Below are 13,471 nucleotides of genomic sequence, written 5' to 3' on the forward strand. Positions count from 1 at the left end.
CAGGTCTGGTATTTTTGTGGTCATATGTGGCCAAGGCTTAAATTGGTAAGAACCGAGCAAATTTCAGATACTCTACATTGAAGAAAGGCACTAAGGAATTAAATTTTCTAACCCGCCCCCCATGCCAACACACCAATACACCAACACACACCAACACACACACACACACACACACTCTACTATCCTAGGTCTGCAAAAATTAAAATCAAGAGACTATTCTATTAAAAAACAAAAAACAGATTCATCCCCCAAAGAGACTATTCTATTGAATACATTACATATGCAAACAGACTGATTATCAGGAATGTAGATTTATTTCATTAAAAAACAAAAAACAGATTCATCCCCCTTTAAAGCAGCAGCAATCACAAGGCACATACGTACAAAATACCTCAAGCAAAATAGAAACTAAACATTAAAAAATATATGTTATTTAAAAAGATGTTGAAGACCACTTGTTAATATGAACGTAGATTATAAAAATGACTTTTTTAAAACAATTTTATTCCTTTCCTTTTAAAAAGAGAAGGAATAACAGTGCAATATCGATGCACTGCCCTGTGGCATGTATCACAAACATTTATACCACCCAACTTGTTTGCTAAAGAAAAAACATAGCTAAAGCACAGCTTAAAATTTTTATTTTTAGTGCTTTCACATCTTTTTTTAGATATCTGGAATTCATAAGCTGAAAAGAAATAAAGGTCTCATTTTCTTCAGCTCAGAAAAAGCCTGAAGTTTTATCTCCCTAGGCAAACCCATTATACAAAAAAGAATACATTCAAGATATTTTAACATATCAACGATAAGATTTCTATTTTGGGATCACCACAATAACCCTCTTTCCAAAAACAGATTATAAGTCAACCCATAATAAATGTAAAAGTCAATTATAGTAAAATAAAATAATATTTGATTTAAATTATTGCTCACTTAGGAAGAATAATGACCATTCTCTGGTTAGGGATGCTAAGATTCACTGTTAGAAATGGTGCAACATTAGCATTTAGTGTATTGTATATAAAAATTCTACGATTCATATATATTATAATGAAAAGTTTATAATAATCACACAAAAAGTGTTCCTTTATATATTAGCCACCTTTGAGCTTCACATAATGAAGACTGAAAAATATGTGGTTGAATGAGATCTTCAAGAATACATTTTGTATCATATATACTGAAGTGCTTCTAAACTTTAACGTAGACATTTGTCTATGAAATATTAAGGAGTGCTCACAATCTTTACCGTAAGAAGGCAAGGAAGGTAAACTGAAGCTCCATTTTTAAACAATGACAACAACAACAACAAGAATATAAAATACAAGTATTAATAAAACATTTAAACGGTACTAAATAGCACAATTTGAATATCAGTTATATGCTGTCATTAGTTCTCATTAAAAAAAAAAAAAATCAGTTCTTGGGCTTTTGGATGTGTTTTCCCTTAAAGAGTAACCAGCATCCTTCTCATGTCATACACCATCCAGTGACACCCTATCCAGTACCCGCGGGCCAGTCCCTGGCTTGCTCTGCAGACTCCAAGGGCTGTCTGCGTGTTGTGTGGCGAGCAGTCACCAGGCTGGAGACACAGACTAAAGCAGCACGATCTGGGCCACCTCATTGATCGTGGAAGCAGCTTTGTCCAATTCCTCCTCTGTTTGTTCCACTGTGACCACAACCCTAATGCTGAGAAATGATAAGGGACAAAAAAATAATCAAATGAGAGCCTACAGCAAGCCTCAGCCTGTTACCTGTGTCTGTGGATAAAGGTCTACTAGAACCCGGCCTACTGCCCAAGCCGCTCTCCCACGGCTCTGGCAGCGTCGAGCAGCTGCGGCAGGGGCCTTGGGTCCTGTTGGCCTAATGCGTTGACCATCTGGCCATTTACAGGAGTCTGCCCTTTCCCACTAGACGAGCAGCAATCTAGTCAAAGTAACCTCGCAGTGGGGCTCTGCTCAGGGGTGGCAGGAAATTCTGTCCTTTAAATAATCTAGTGCTGCAAGGAGTACCAGGCCCAAGGCAGGAGGTCAATGCTTTTCAAATCAGTGAGTATACAGTTGTGCATACTGATAACTGAGTAAGTCACACAGAAGTTCTACAATACTTTGACGCAAGGCAGAAAATTTCAAGTTTCCAGGCAATTGAAGCAAGAAATATCAGCTTGACAAAGCAATTCTACGTCTGTCCTTCTCACTCTCTTCTGCCAAGAGCCGCATCGCCCACTGGACAGACACGCACTGAGCTGGGCTGGCCATGGAGAGCACAAAAGGAGGGTGACCCCTGTCCTAATGAAACCCAGGCTCACAATCAGAACTGAGAGAGCAGGATCCTCAAAGCACTTTCAAGCTGCTGCCAGAGCAGCCTTCCAGAACCCGGCCTGGCATTTCATGCCTGCACGTGCTCCCACTTTGAGAGTGCTTCTGGCTCTTTTCTGGCCTCCTTCGGCTTCCTCTCATACCTGGGTTCTGGGCTCCCCAGATGCATCCGTAGGCCTCCCCACTGCTGCAGACCCTGCTGGAAAGTCTGATGCCCACCCAGCTTGTTTGATACCATCGGTTCTCCAGTCTCAGCTTAAGCATCGCTTGCTCATGGAAGCCCGAGTCCCTCCCAGGCCAGAAGTAACCCTGCCCTCCTCCTCTGTGACCTCACTGACCCTGTGTCATGGCCCTGAACACTCATGCTCTGGGTGTTTACCTCCTTCGACTACACTCTAAGTACTTAGGGGACAGAATCAGCATGTTTGATTGAATGGACTCCAATTTTATTTATTTATTTATTTGGGAGAAGAAGGGATTTATTATTACTTATGGCAAGTAAGGACAACACCGGGGAGCTTTCCCAAGACAGTGTCTCTGGACACCAATTTTATTTTATTTTATTTTGTCTTTTGTCTTTTTAGGGCCACACCCGCGGCATATGCAGGCTCCCAGACTAGGGGTCTAATCAGAGCTACTGCTGCTGGCCTACGCCACAGCCACAGCTACGCCAGATCCAAGCCGCATCTGCGACCACAGCTCACAGCAACACCAGATCTTTAACCTGATGAGAGAGGCCAGGGATCGAACCCGTAACGAATCCTGGTTCCTAGTCGGATTCGTTTCCACTGCGCCATGACGGGAACTCCCTGGACACCAATTTTAAATCATGAGCTGAGGCACATTCTCATGGAGGGCTGCTCGAACCTCTCTAGATTTCGCCACCGCCGCAGGTTTTCCTTGGGTGTTTAACTTAATAAACGTTTGTCAGAGGAAGTACCACATAGTGCTTGGGCCAGAGGTGGGATGAGCACTGTCACCCATTGGTGGGCCATTGCCGATGGGAACCAGCTATTTCAATAAATTAACTAGAGTCCTGAAGGACTTTTCAATTAAAATGGGAAAACATCTAGTTTAAGAACAGAAATAGGTGATGTACTATTTTTTAAGATATACATTCTTCCTTATCCTGTGACTGTCTTCTAAAAATTTCAAAACATGATCCATTTTACACAGAGTTTAAAGTCAGAAGCAGCAACTCAGGTCATGTTTTAAAGTCTACCAACCTTGGCGGAGGAAGGTTCTTCTCTTCCTTCTCCAGGTAGCGCGCCTGAGTCAGCGCGATGCCTCTGTCCATGCACTGTGTGAGAAAAAGGAAGATGTTTGCAACCTGGATGACAGGCATCTGGTCAATAAAACCGGAAGGTACACTGAAATGCTACCCTCAGTAGGAGTTTTTCCAATTATAACTACTAGAAGACAAAACAAAACACCATAAAACCATCTCGAGCAGCACTGTTCTGCAGAACGTCCTGCAATGAGGAGCTGTTCACTCTGCACTGTCTGGTTTCGTAGCTAGGGGCACATGCGGCTCTTGGGCACTTTGACAGATGGCTAGTCAAGTGCACTCTGAACTTTGAATCTGACTTAATTTAAATAGTCATGGGTAACTAGTGGTTACCATTTTAGGCAAAGCAGAGTTAGGGCCAGGGGCAATAGTCTCAGGAAAGCCCTGTAGGCCAACCAAGAACTGACTTAGCATTTCAGCAAGAAATTGCTCACAAGTCAAACATCAGCAACAACTCTGATTCCTGTGTGCTACACTTGAGGCTGGTGCTACCAGGCACAGAAGAGGCTGGTGTCACACATTTTTTTGCACAGCTTTCCCATACATTACCCATCCGTGGGTATTTTATTTTAATGAAAATAATCGCTATCAAAATAAAGCATAAAGTCAGATCAGGATAATGGTTTCCAAGAGTTTCTCTTTGGGGTGATGAAATGTTTTGGAATTAGATAGTGATGACTGCACAACTTGGAGTACACTGAAAACCATTCAATTGTGTATGGTATTTATTTTCTTATTTATTATTCTTTTTTTGGTCACACCTGCTTCACACAGGAGTTCCCAGGCCAGGGACTGAACCTACACCATAGCAATGACCTGAGCGTTGCAGTGACAATGCTGGATCCTTAGCCTGCTGAGCCACAGGAGACCTCCTCAACTTTATACTTTAAAAGGGTGACTTTTATGGCATGTGAATTGCATTAAAAAAAAAAATCAGTCAGAGCAAGGGGCAGTATAAGAAAAGAATAGTCAAAGTCAGCATGTGGCCATGCAGGTATTTGCCTGAAGAGAGGCTATTCTGTAAGTTGCAAAGCAAGTTTTTATCTGCTAGGAAAACATGGAAAACAATGCCAGGCAATGACTTTTGCTGATTCTACATTCTGTAAGTGCACTTGGAAAAGTTAACTCCTTCTGAAAACATCTGGACTGGCTCTGTTTCGAGTCCTGGCTAGTTAAGAAACATTATAAACCATACCTCAGTTTATAAAAACAGTGTTTTGTCAAGCAACTCAACAAAAACTTGGCAGAACCTCTCAGTTCTACAAAGCTTAAACATGAGGTACAGTGCCATAACTCTTTTTTCTCTTTCAAACATTGAAAAGAAAAAGCAAAGAACAGGACAAAAGACTTTTCAGATGGAAGCTGTGATGATGCAAAGAAACTGTTAAGATCTTTCTTCTTTCTTCCTAAATGCAGTTTCCAGAGAGCATTCTGCTCCCTCCCCAGAGATTGCTCTTTCCCCTGCAACTCTCAGGATGATTTCCTGAAGGCTCACAAATATAATTCTGGATCTCTTTTTTGTTAGGAGGATACCGTGTGCAAATGCAGTATTGAGTCATTGGCTCTCACGCCCTGTGCCGTGTCTCTCTCTGGAACAAAGCAGCAGGAAGCCCTTCACTGTTCTCCAGTGAGGAAAGAACAGACCTGGATCTGACATGGAGCTGACACCCTGGCACCTAGAGAAGGCCCACATCCCGAGACACAGGGGGTGTGCAGAGAAGCGTCCTGAGGGGGCTCTGGGTGAATAATAGCGTCACACAGACTCAGGGGACACTTGGCTCCCAGAGGCTGCTCTGCGGCTCGCAGCACCAGTCACGCCACTGGCAACTCAATTTAGAAAACAAAGTCAATTGTCACAGGAAGGTGATGACATTCATTTGACTTTTCCTAGGCTTGTCTGTTTAGCTTGTGCTTAATTTATAAATGTGTTTTGGTATAACATTTGGTATAATTTGGTAAGAACTCTAATTACAAGGACGCTGTACTTTCTTTTAAGTCTGTACACATTTAAGTAATATTATAATACAAACACCGAGGCAGTAAAAACGGTCTGTGGAATGACTTCTCCCTTTCAAGAGTCTGTCTTTCTTCACATCTGCAGAGCTGTACCCGAGGGGACATCCGTGACATTTCCTCGCCCAGCAAGATGAGAACCACTCCAGCCTGATCACTCTTGATCTGACACGCTTCCTTAATTAGGAATCTCTCTCAGGTCTAGGTTTGGTTTTGTTTCTTTCTAAGACCCAGCCTGACCCAAGGAGGCCACAAGTTGCTAGCTCTCCATGAGCTGATGACCCTAGGCTCATGGCTCACAGATCACAGGGCGACTGAAGCCAGCAGTGCGGCCAGAGGCTGGCTTCGCACCAGTCTCCACCTGTGAGCAGCTACGTGACTGGACATGGGCCTGGCCTCACTGTGCCACAGCCGGGCAGAGGCATACAGCAGATGGAGCCACCACTACTGTCTGGACCCCTTGGAGCACAGACCTAGGGCAGGAGCCTCCAGAAGGAGCTGTCAGGACAAGCAGGACAAGGGAGCAGAGTGCAGCCTGTCTGCATTTTCATATACATACTCCATGTATTTCAGATTCAGGTGCCACCCTGCTGCTCAGTGCTGCGGGGCTACTTGAGGTTCTTCAGAAGGAGAGGGGACTTGGGAGAAGGCCGCTCTGCTGAACAGAAAAGGTCGAGGGCTCTTTCCCCTGTGACGCACTCCTCAGTTAATAACTAAGGCACAATTAGCAGCAGAATGACTTTCAGAAGTGGAAGACATTTACACCAACCTCCTGAGGTAGGTGCAGTAAAGAAGTGGCTTTTCTTCTTTCCTTTTTGGTTACAAAAGTCTCGTCACCCGTTTCTGAGCTATGCTGCGGGTTCAGCTGTCCTGTGCCGAGTGCCGTCATGACGCACAATGCTGTCCCCGCCTCCATGTGCGAGAGCCTGCTTCGTGAATGCTAAGCACATGGGTTTTCTGGAAGACTAATTATTCAGAGTGGAAACGAAGTGTATTTTCCTACAGGATATAACTTCAGTGTGAGCTGAAAACTCATCCAATGGGATAACCTGCAGCCTGTCAGCAGAGACGTGCTGCAGATCCCGCCAGGCAGGGACAGAGGTCAGGAAGGCTGGGCATCAGAAAGAGTCATAACCAGAGGGGCAACCGCCATTTCCAATGTCCCCTATCCCTTGGGGCAGAGCCTGTTCTTAAAAATGACATTAAACACTGCTCAGGTTCCAGGCTGAAGGGGAGGAAAAGAGTCACTTGAATAGTCCGATACTTACTCCAGTTACTATCTCCTGAAGTAGTTTAACATCTTTGTCTCGAGACCCAGTGCTCTCTTCCAGTTGGAGGTGAAATGCTGGAGAAATGGACTCTCCCGCCACTTTTAATCCAGAAATGCTGAGGAAAGGAAACACACACATACACACACACATAAATCCCTTCTGAGCTCAGATTTCTCACCTATAAATAATTTTGCAAAGTCTGCATTAATGAACATAACAGAAACTTGAGACTTTCGTGGGAAACATCATGTGGTGGGATTGCAGCTCTGACAACATGCTTCTGAGTCTAGGACACCCTGCAGTGCTGTTTCTTTGAGTGGGGCTGGGAGGAGGGCCCAGGTCCCGGTGGACACCCTGGCTCACATTTCACCGGGAATATGTGTGTCATCCCAGCCTCCACCAGGCGGTCTCCATGCCTCACATCTGGGCTGGGGCCGCCCCCTCCTCACGTGGACCCTCGCAGGCCCACTCAGCCCCTGGGCCTCAGCCCTGTCGATTCCTCTCATCTGCTCTCTTGTTCTTGCCTTGCTAGAGCCAGCCTTGCCCGGTCCCAGGCCAAGTGTCACTCAACTGGGGGCCTCCCTCATCACCCACCTTAGGGAAGCGTCTGCACCATCATTTTCTATGACTTATTCTGTTTCCTTCCTGGACTACTTATTATAATTGATAATGTTGCTTCCTTGCTTATTATCTAATCTTTAGTTTGTATCTTGTCTTTCATAAATTACAGTGATGCTTTGTGGCATTAAAATTTTATATGTTGAGGAGTTCCCCTCATGGCACAGCAGAAACAAATCTGACTAGGAACCATGAGGTTGCAGGTTCGATCCCTGGCCTCGCTCGGTGGGTTAAGGATCCCGCGTTGCCATGAACTGTGGTGCAGGTTGCAGACATGCCTTGGATCTGGTGTTGCTGTGGCTGTGGTGTAGGCTGGCAGCTGTAGCTCCAATTGCGCCCCTAGCCTGGGAACCTCCATATGCCGAGGGTGCGGCCCTAAAAAGCGAAAAAAAAAAAAAAAAAAAAAAACTTATATTTTGACCACCAGCAATATGTTTAGATGGTAAAGTGACCTTCTTATTTACATGTTCAACTTTAATTACGATTATTTTCTTCTTTCTTAGGATTAACAGCACCGAAACCTGCTGCTTCTCAAGGAGGAAGAGAGATTTATTTCCCCCAAATATTTTCAATCTGGGGTTGCTGAATCTGTAGATGTGGAATCCCTCAATACCGAGGGATGACAGTATAGTGATGAAATTCAGCATGAGACAAACGAATGACTTTTTAAAAAGTCTCCAAATCTAGGAGTAATTTTATAAAGGCCACCATCAAACATCTACAGTGTGATGCTTTATACTTAGTGAAGAAATGCTTTTTATAGTGGGTGTGAGAGGATGCTTATTATTATCACTGAGAGTATTAGAGACTCAGACTGATGCAATAAAAAAAGAATTGGGAAGGAAAAGAAAGTCATTACTGCAGACAATGGATTTTTATGTACATCACAGCAGAATGAAACAAACTACTGGAATTAATGAGAGCTTAGAAGGACTGCTAGATATAAGGTCAGTTTCGAAAAAACTTAGCATTCTTACAAATCAGCAATAGTCAAGCAGAAAATTTAAGAGAAAAGGCAACGCCAGTCATAATAGCAATAAAATCCAAAGGGTATCCAGAAATTCCCTTTAAAGGTCCCATAAAGATACAAGGGTTTTAGGGAAAAACTTTAAATGCCATTAAAAGACACAAAGTAAGATTCAAATGAAAGATCATGTTCATGCATACAGATTCCCTCCACATTAGTCAGAAAATTTAATGCAGTTACAATTAAACTTCTAGCCATATTTTCAGTGAAACTTACTAAAAAACTTACATGGTGATAAAAACAGACACAGTGATGAAAATGATCTAAAGGCTGAGCAAATAAACCAATGAAGTGGAAGGGAAACTGGTATAGGATAGCCTTAAGCAGTAAACAAAGAATGTGGTGTTAGGATGGTATTTAGAACCTAATGACAGCGGTCCTAGAATAAGCCAAGAGATCACGCTCTTGACCCTATGTCTTCCTTCAGATACCATCCCACGTCTCTGTTCCTCTTGATAGCAAAACTTCTCAAAATAGTGATCGGAGCTGTATTCAATTCCCCCCTTCCCAGCCTCTCCTGAACCTGGTTCGAATGCCCTGAAACTACTCACCAAGGTGCACTAACCTCCACATTATGAAACGAAAGGATCTGACCCGGTCAGTTCTCTTACCTGGCCAGTCAGCGAGGCTGACATATGACATGCTCACCTCCTACTGATGCTCTTTCTCCATCTGGCCTCCAGAAACCTAGAATCTCCGGTCTGTCTCTTCCTCATTGGCCACTTTTTCTCAGTCTCCTTGGCTGGTTTCTGATGTCTTCAATATTAAAATGCCTCAAATACTATATACGTGCTAATGATTCAAAAATTTACCTCTAGCTCTCTCCCTTAAACTTCAAATTGTATATTCAATGACTACTCTCTATTTGATGTCTGATGGCATTTCAAGTTTACCACAGCCAACACTCAACTTTCCAACACACTTCCCCAAATAGTTCTAATCATTTCACTTACTAGCAACTCCATCTAGTTGCTCAGACCAAAAAACCTTAAGATCAATCTTAAGTCTTCTTACTCACTCTGCATGTGCAATTTTGGAAAATCTACCAAGCTCTACCTACCAAAAATACCCAAAATCCAAATATTTCCATGGTTTTACCACAAAGTTCAGGGACGCCATCATCTTTTATTTATTCTTTTTTTAATGGCTAAATCCTCGGCACATGGAAATTCTTTGGCCAGTGAGTGAATCTGAGCCACAGCTGGGACCTACACCACAGCTGCAGCAACCCTGGATCCTTCAACCCACTGTGCAGGCCTGGGATTGAACCCATGCCTTCACGGCAACTCAAGCTGCCGCAGTCAGATTCCTAACCCACTGTGCCACAGCGGGAACTCCTTACCATCATCTTTGTCTTATGCAGCATTGCCAACAGTATCTTTACTGGTCTCCTTGATTCTGTACTTGCCACCATATAATCTATTTTTTCATATAACACAAGAGTAATTTTGCTAAAACATGAACTTCAGCCATGTCATGCCATTCTTTTGCTCAGAACCACGCCAGGGACTCCCATCTGGGCCAGGTTCTTGTCATGGCCAATAAGGCCCTGCACAGTCTGGCCCTTGTCATCTGGTCTTTATCTTTCACTAGGTGCCCCTACTTCTCCCCTCTTGCTACAGTGGCCTCCTTGCTGTCTTGTTTCCTGCTCCCTATAAATAACTAGACACCTGTAAAATCTTTACTCACACGTCCTTCATTGTGTGCTGGGATGAGGCACCTGTGAAGTCTTCCAAGTAGAAAGACTGAGTAGGACACTGGATGTGAGACTTTGGGCCCTAAGGAGTGGCAGAGTCTGTTGATGACAAATCTATATACAGGTGTCTTGAAATGAGCTGAAGCTCCAGGTGTGGAAGAAGGCAATTCTCCAGGCAGGTAAGAGAGAAATGGGGAGCAAGGACTAAGCTCTACGGAGAGGGACGTTAAAAGAGTACTCAGGATGAAGAAATTCAAAGAGGCAGAAGAAACACCAGACGTGTGGTGTAAGGGAATCCAAAGAAAAAAGAGCCGCAAGAAGGGAAGAGTTGTTAGCTGTGCTGAAAGCTAAAGGGTAAATAAGACGAGCTCTGAAGAGGCTCCAGTGAATGTGGCAACATGGCATCATCGGCCTTTCATGGGAACACTCTGGGTAAAGCATGGGACAGAGGTGGGTTTCAGTAGTTTCAAGTCTACACAAGAGATGAGGATGTGGAGAAAGCGTAAACAACCCTGGAAAAGACTGGTTACAAAGAGAAGCAGAGCAATGGGCTAACTGCTAGAGGGGAATGTGGGGTCACAGAAAAGAGGCATATAAGAGGAGAGGGCAGAGTACCTGAATGCTAATCAAATGACTAAGGAAAGAGGAGAGAAGCTAAAGAGAAAAGAGAGGGGAAGACCAAAGGCACCTGGTCCTTAGGAAAGCAGAGCTGTGATGAATGGAAAATGATTTCTTTGGCAGTAACAGGAGGGAAGACTGGTCGGCTCTCCAGAGGTGTACTGGTTTGTGAGAGAGAATGAGGGAGTTCCCAAGTGACAGCATGAGGCAAGGCTGTCAGTCAAAACTGGGAAACAGAGGGTTAGGGGTTTTAGAAAATAAAGTGTGAAAGAGCTGGGAAAAGTAGACGAATGGATTAAAAAAAAAAAAAAAAATTAACGCTCCTAGGCAGAACAAAGAGCATCTGAGGTGGTGTTCATGAATTTACAGTAACTCCAATGTGCTGGGATGGGTTGGTTTATTAATATTTCATAAACCAATGTAACTGGAAACAACAATATCTCTACCATAAATCATGCAAGAACTTTTATTACCATCATGAAGTCAGACCCAGACTTTAATTATTTCTGTCCCTACTTTCTCTGGAACATCTGTGACCTGCTTACTTATCAACTGTCCTTTTCTTTTTAGAAAAGATTCTAGTTTCCATAGCTGGCAATTGGGATAGGACTTCCATACCTAAAAAAGACAGGTTTCACCTTGGAAAGACAACAAGAAGCACCACGGGCAAGGGGAGACCATTTCCTCTAAGACCAGAAATCTGCCTGAAGACAGCCTCCATTTTTTTTCTCAATTCTGGAGGGACCTTAAAGAACTACTCTTCTGCAGTGAAAACAAACAGAACTCTCCTAAGGTCACTTCTACTTCACTTCTTTCTTTTTCCTGAAGTAATTTAAAATAAAAGTTAGAAGTTTCTAAACAGTAACATGGACAGCATGAACCCAGGATCACCTAATTACATCCTTTTGTTCGTACAGATGTGGAGAGATTCGCCAACACTTACGCTGGTTAGTTCTGGTGGTAGCATGCTGCATTATTTCTTACTTTCACGGTTGTGAGCTTCTATAAGCCTATTAATATTTTACTAATGAGTTTACATCATTTTTAGAATAACGACTTTATGATTCTTCAAAGCAAAGACAAAATGGATGCTCTGGTTTTACACACACACACACAGACAAATTTGAACTACATTTTTGGTTTCTTAGTTGCAATTCAGTCAAACTGACCCAGGCTTATGAAATGGGCTCAAACCAAAGAGGTGACATTCAAAATTTTTCATGAGTTATTTAAATGTGGTGCAGGTGCACTTTGGGTTGGTTGAAAATATCTAAAACTTACCCTTGTAAAGCTTTATGAATTCGTTTGCACTTTTCCTTCAACACTGCAAAAATACCTGAACAAAAAAGATACATTTGATGGTATATTTGAAAGATTTGTATTACTAATCTAAAAATGTTTTTTAGATCCAGTTCTTCAATTTAAAATTCTGCAAATCCTTCTACCCACTAATAATGCGCAAATAGATAGCCATTATCTCCTCTGAAGGCCCCTACTTCAGTCTCTGGCACATACTAGCCTGCACCGTCTCACCCCAATTTCAGCAAAATCTGGGATGAGGTTTTCCACAACAAAACAATGGCTCTGTTCTTATCAACAGTCTATAAATTATCTGGCCAAGAATAAAAGGGTACAAATATATTACTTATTTCTGGACGCTAAAACATTTTGGGAAAAAACAGACCTCGTAGTAACATCTATGATCTCTTCCTAATTTTTTTTTGCTTTCTTTAAGAGAATTTCACAAACTGAAATAGCTGAGCAGGAGATGGGAGTGCCAGGCTATCTGACAAGCAAATATATGAATGTGCACACAGAAATGCTCATGTTTACGATTCTTTGAATTAAACCCAATGCTGAAACTTTAGAAATTTAGAAAATGTAAAACTTACAAATACCAGGCCTGCTCTTCCATTTTTGTTTTAGGTTTTGGTGAGGAGGCACTGTCACAACCCCAAACCACATTTTAAATTTAGTCAACTGTTCATTATGCAAGCTTTAATGGTTGGTAAACCAGTCTGGCCTAAGTATCCACTCATGGTTCAAAGACTGAAGGGGAAAACTAGGCAAGAGTTATAAAATTACATGTACTAAAAATGAGCATACTTCAGCTAATTCCTCAGGAAAAAAACCCCTGATAAACCAAATGGAGAATGGCCCAGAGCTAACCATCCTCTTTCTGGCATCGCCACCCACCTTGGGAGCCAGCCCTGCTTTGGCTCTGGCTTCAACTCCAGAAACAGGAGAGAAGCTCTAAAATGAAACCCGGAGGCAGGGACAGTTTCCTCACCGCCATTCTTCCCTTAAATGCCAGATAACGCAATTCAGAGCCATAGCTCTGTCTGGGAAGTAATTTCTTCGAGCTAATCCCCACCCACACAAGCAAACCAGCTGCAGGACTAAAATAACCTGCGACATCTCTGACTTCCTGGGTTTCAAGGTTATACCTGGATTTTCTTCCATGATGTTGAGGGCCTCAATCGCAGCAGCAGCTAACAGGGGTGGTAACGAAGCTGAAAAGCAATACCCCTGGCCAGAAAGTCGCTGAAAAGAAAGAAGTTAAAAACATATATATATATGTTGGGGGCTAAAAAATCTAAAGGCACCAACTCTCTGTAGCAC

At 42.9% G+C, this 13,471-nt stretch overlaps 1 protein-coding gene across 1 annotated transcript in view; it reads right to left on the reverse strand.

The window, feature by feature from the left end:
- Positions 293 to 13,471, reverse strand: part of SPTLC1 (serine palmitoyltransferase long chain base subunit 1) — a 56,150-nt gene continuing 42,971 nt past the window's right edge. The window contains exons 11-15 of the mRNA XM_003483378.4: positions 13,297 to 13,393; positions 12,131 to 12,185; positions 6,888 to 7,005; positions 3,545 to 3,618; positions 293 to 1,689 (exon numbers count right to left, since the gene is read on the reverse strand). Coding sequence (XP_003483426.1) covers positions 1,596 to 1,689; positions 3,545 to 3,618; positions 6,888 to 7,005; positions 12,131 to 12,185; positions 13,297 to 13,393 — 438 coding nt within the window. The 3' untranslated portion in view covers positions 293 to 1,595. The remainder of the gene's footprint in view (positions 1,690 to 3,544; positions 3,619 to 6,887; positions 7,006 to 12,130; positions 12,186 to 13,296; positions 13,394 to 13,471) is intronic.

This window comes from Sus scrofa, chromosome 14 (genome assembly GCF_000003025.6).
Source record: "Sus scrofa isolate TJ Tabasco breed Duroc chromosome 14, Sscrofa11.1, whole genome shotgun sequence".
Classification (NCBI taxonomy): domain Eukaryota; kingdom Metazoa; phylum Chordata; class Mammalia; order Artiodactyla; family Suidae; genus Sus; species Sus scrofa.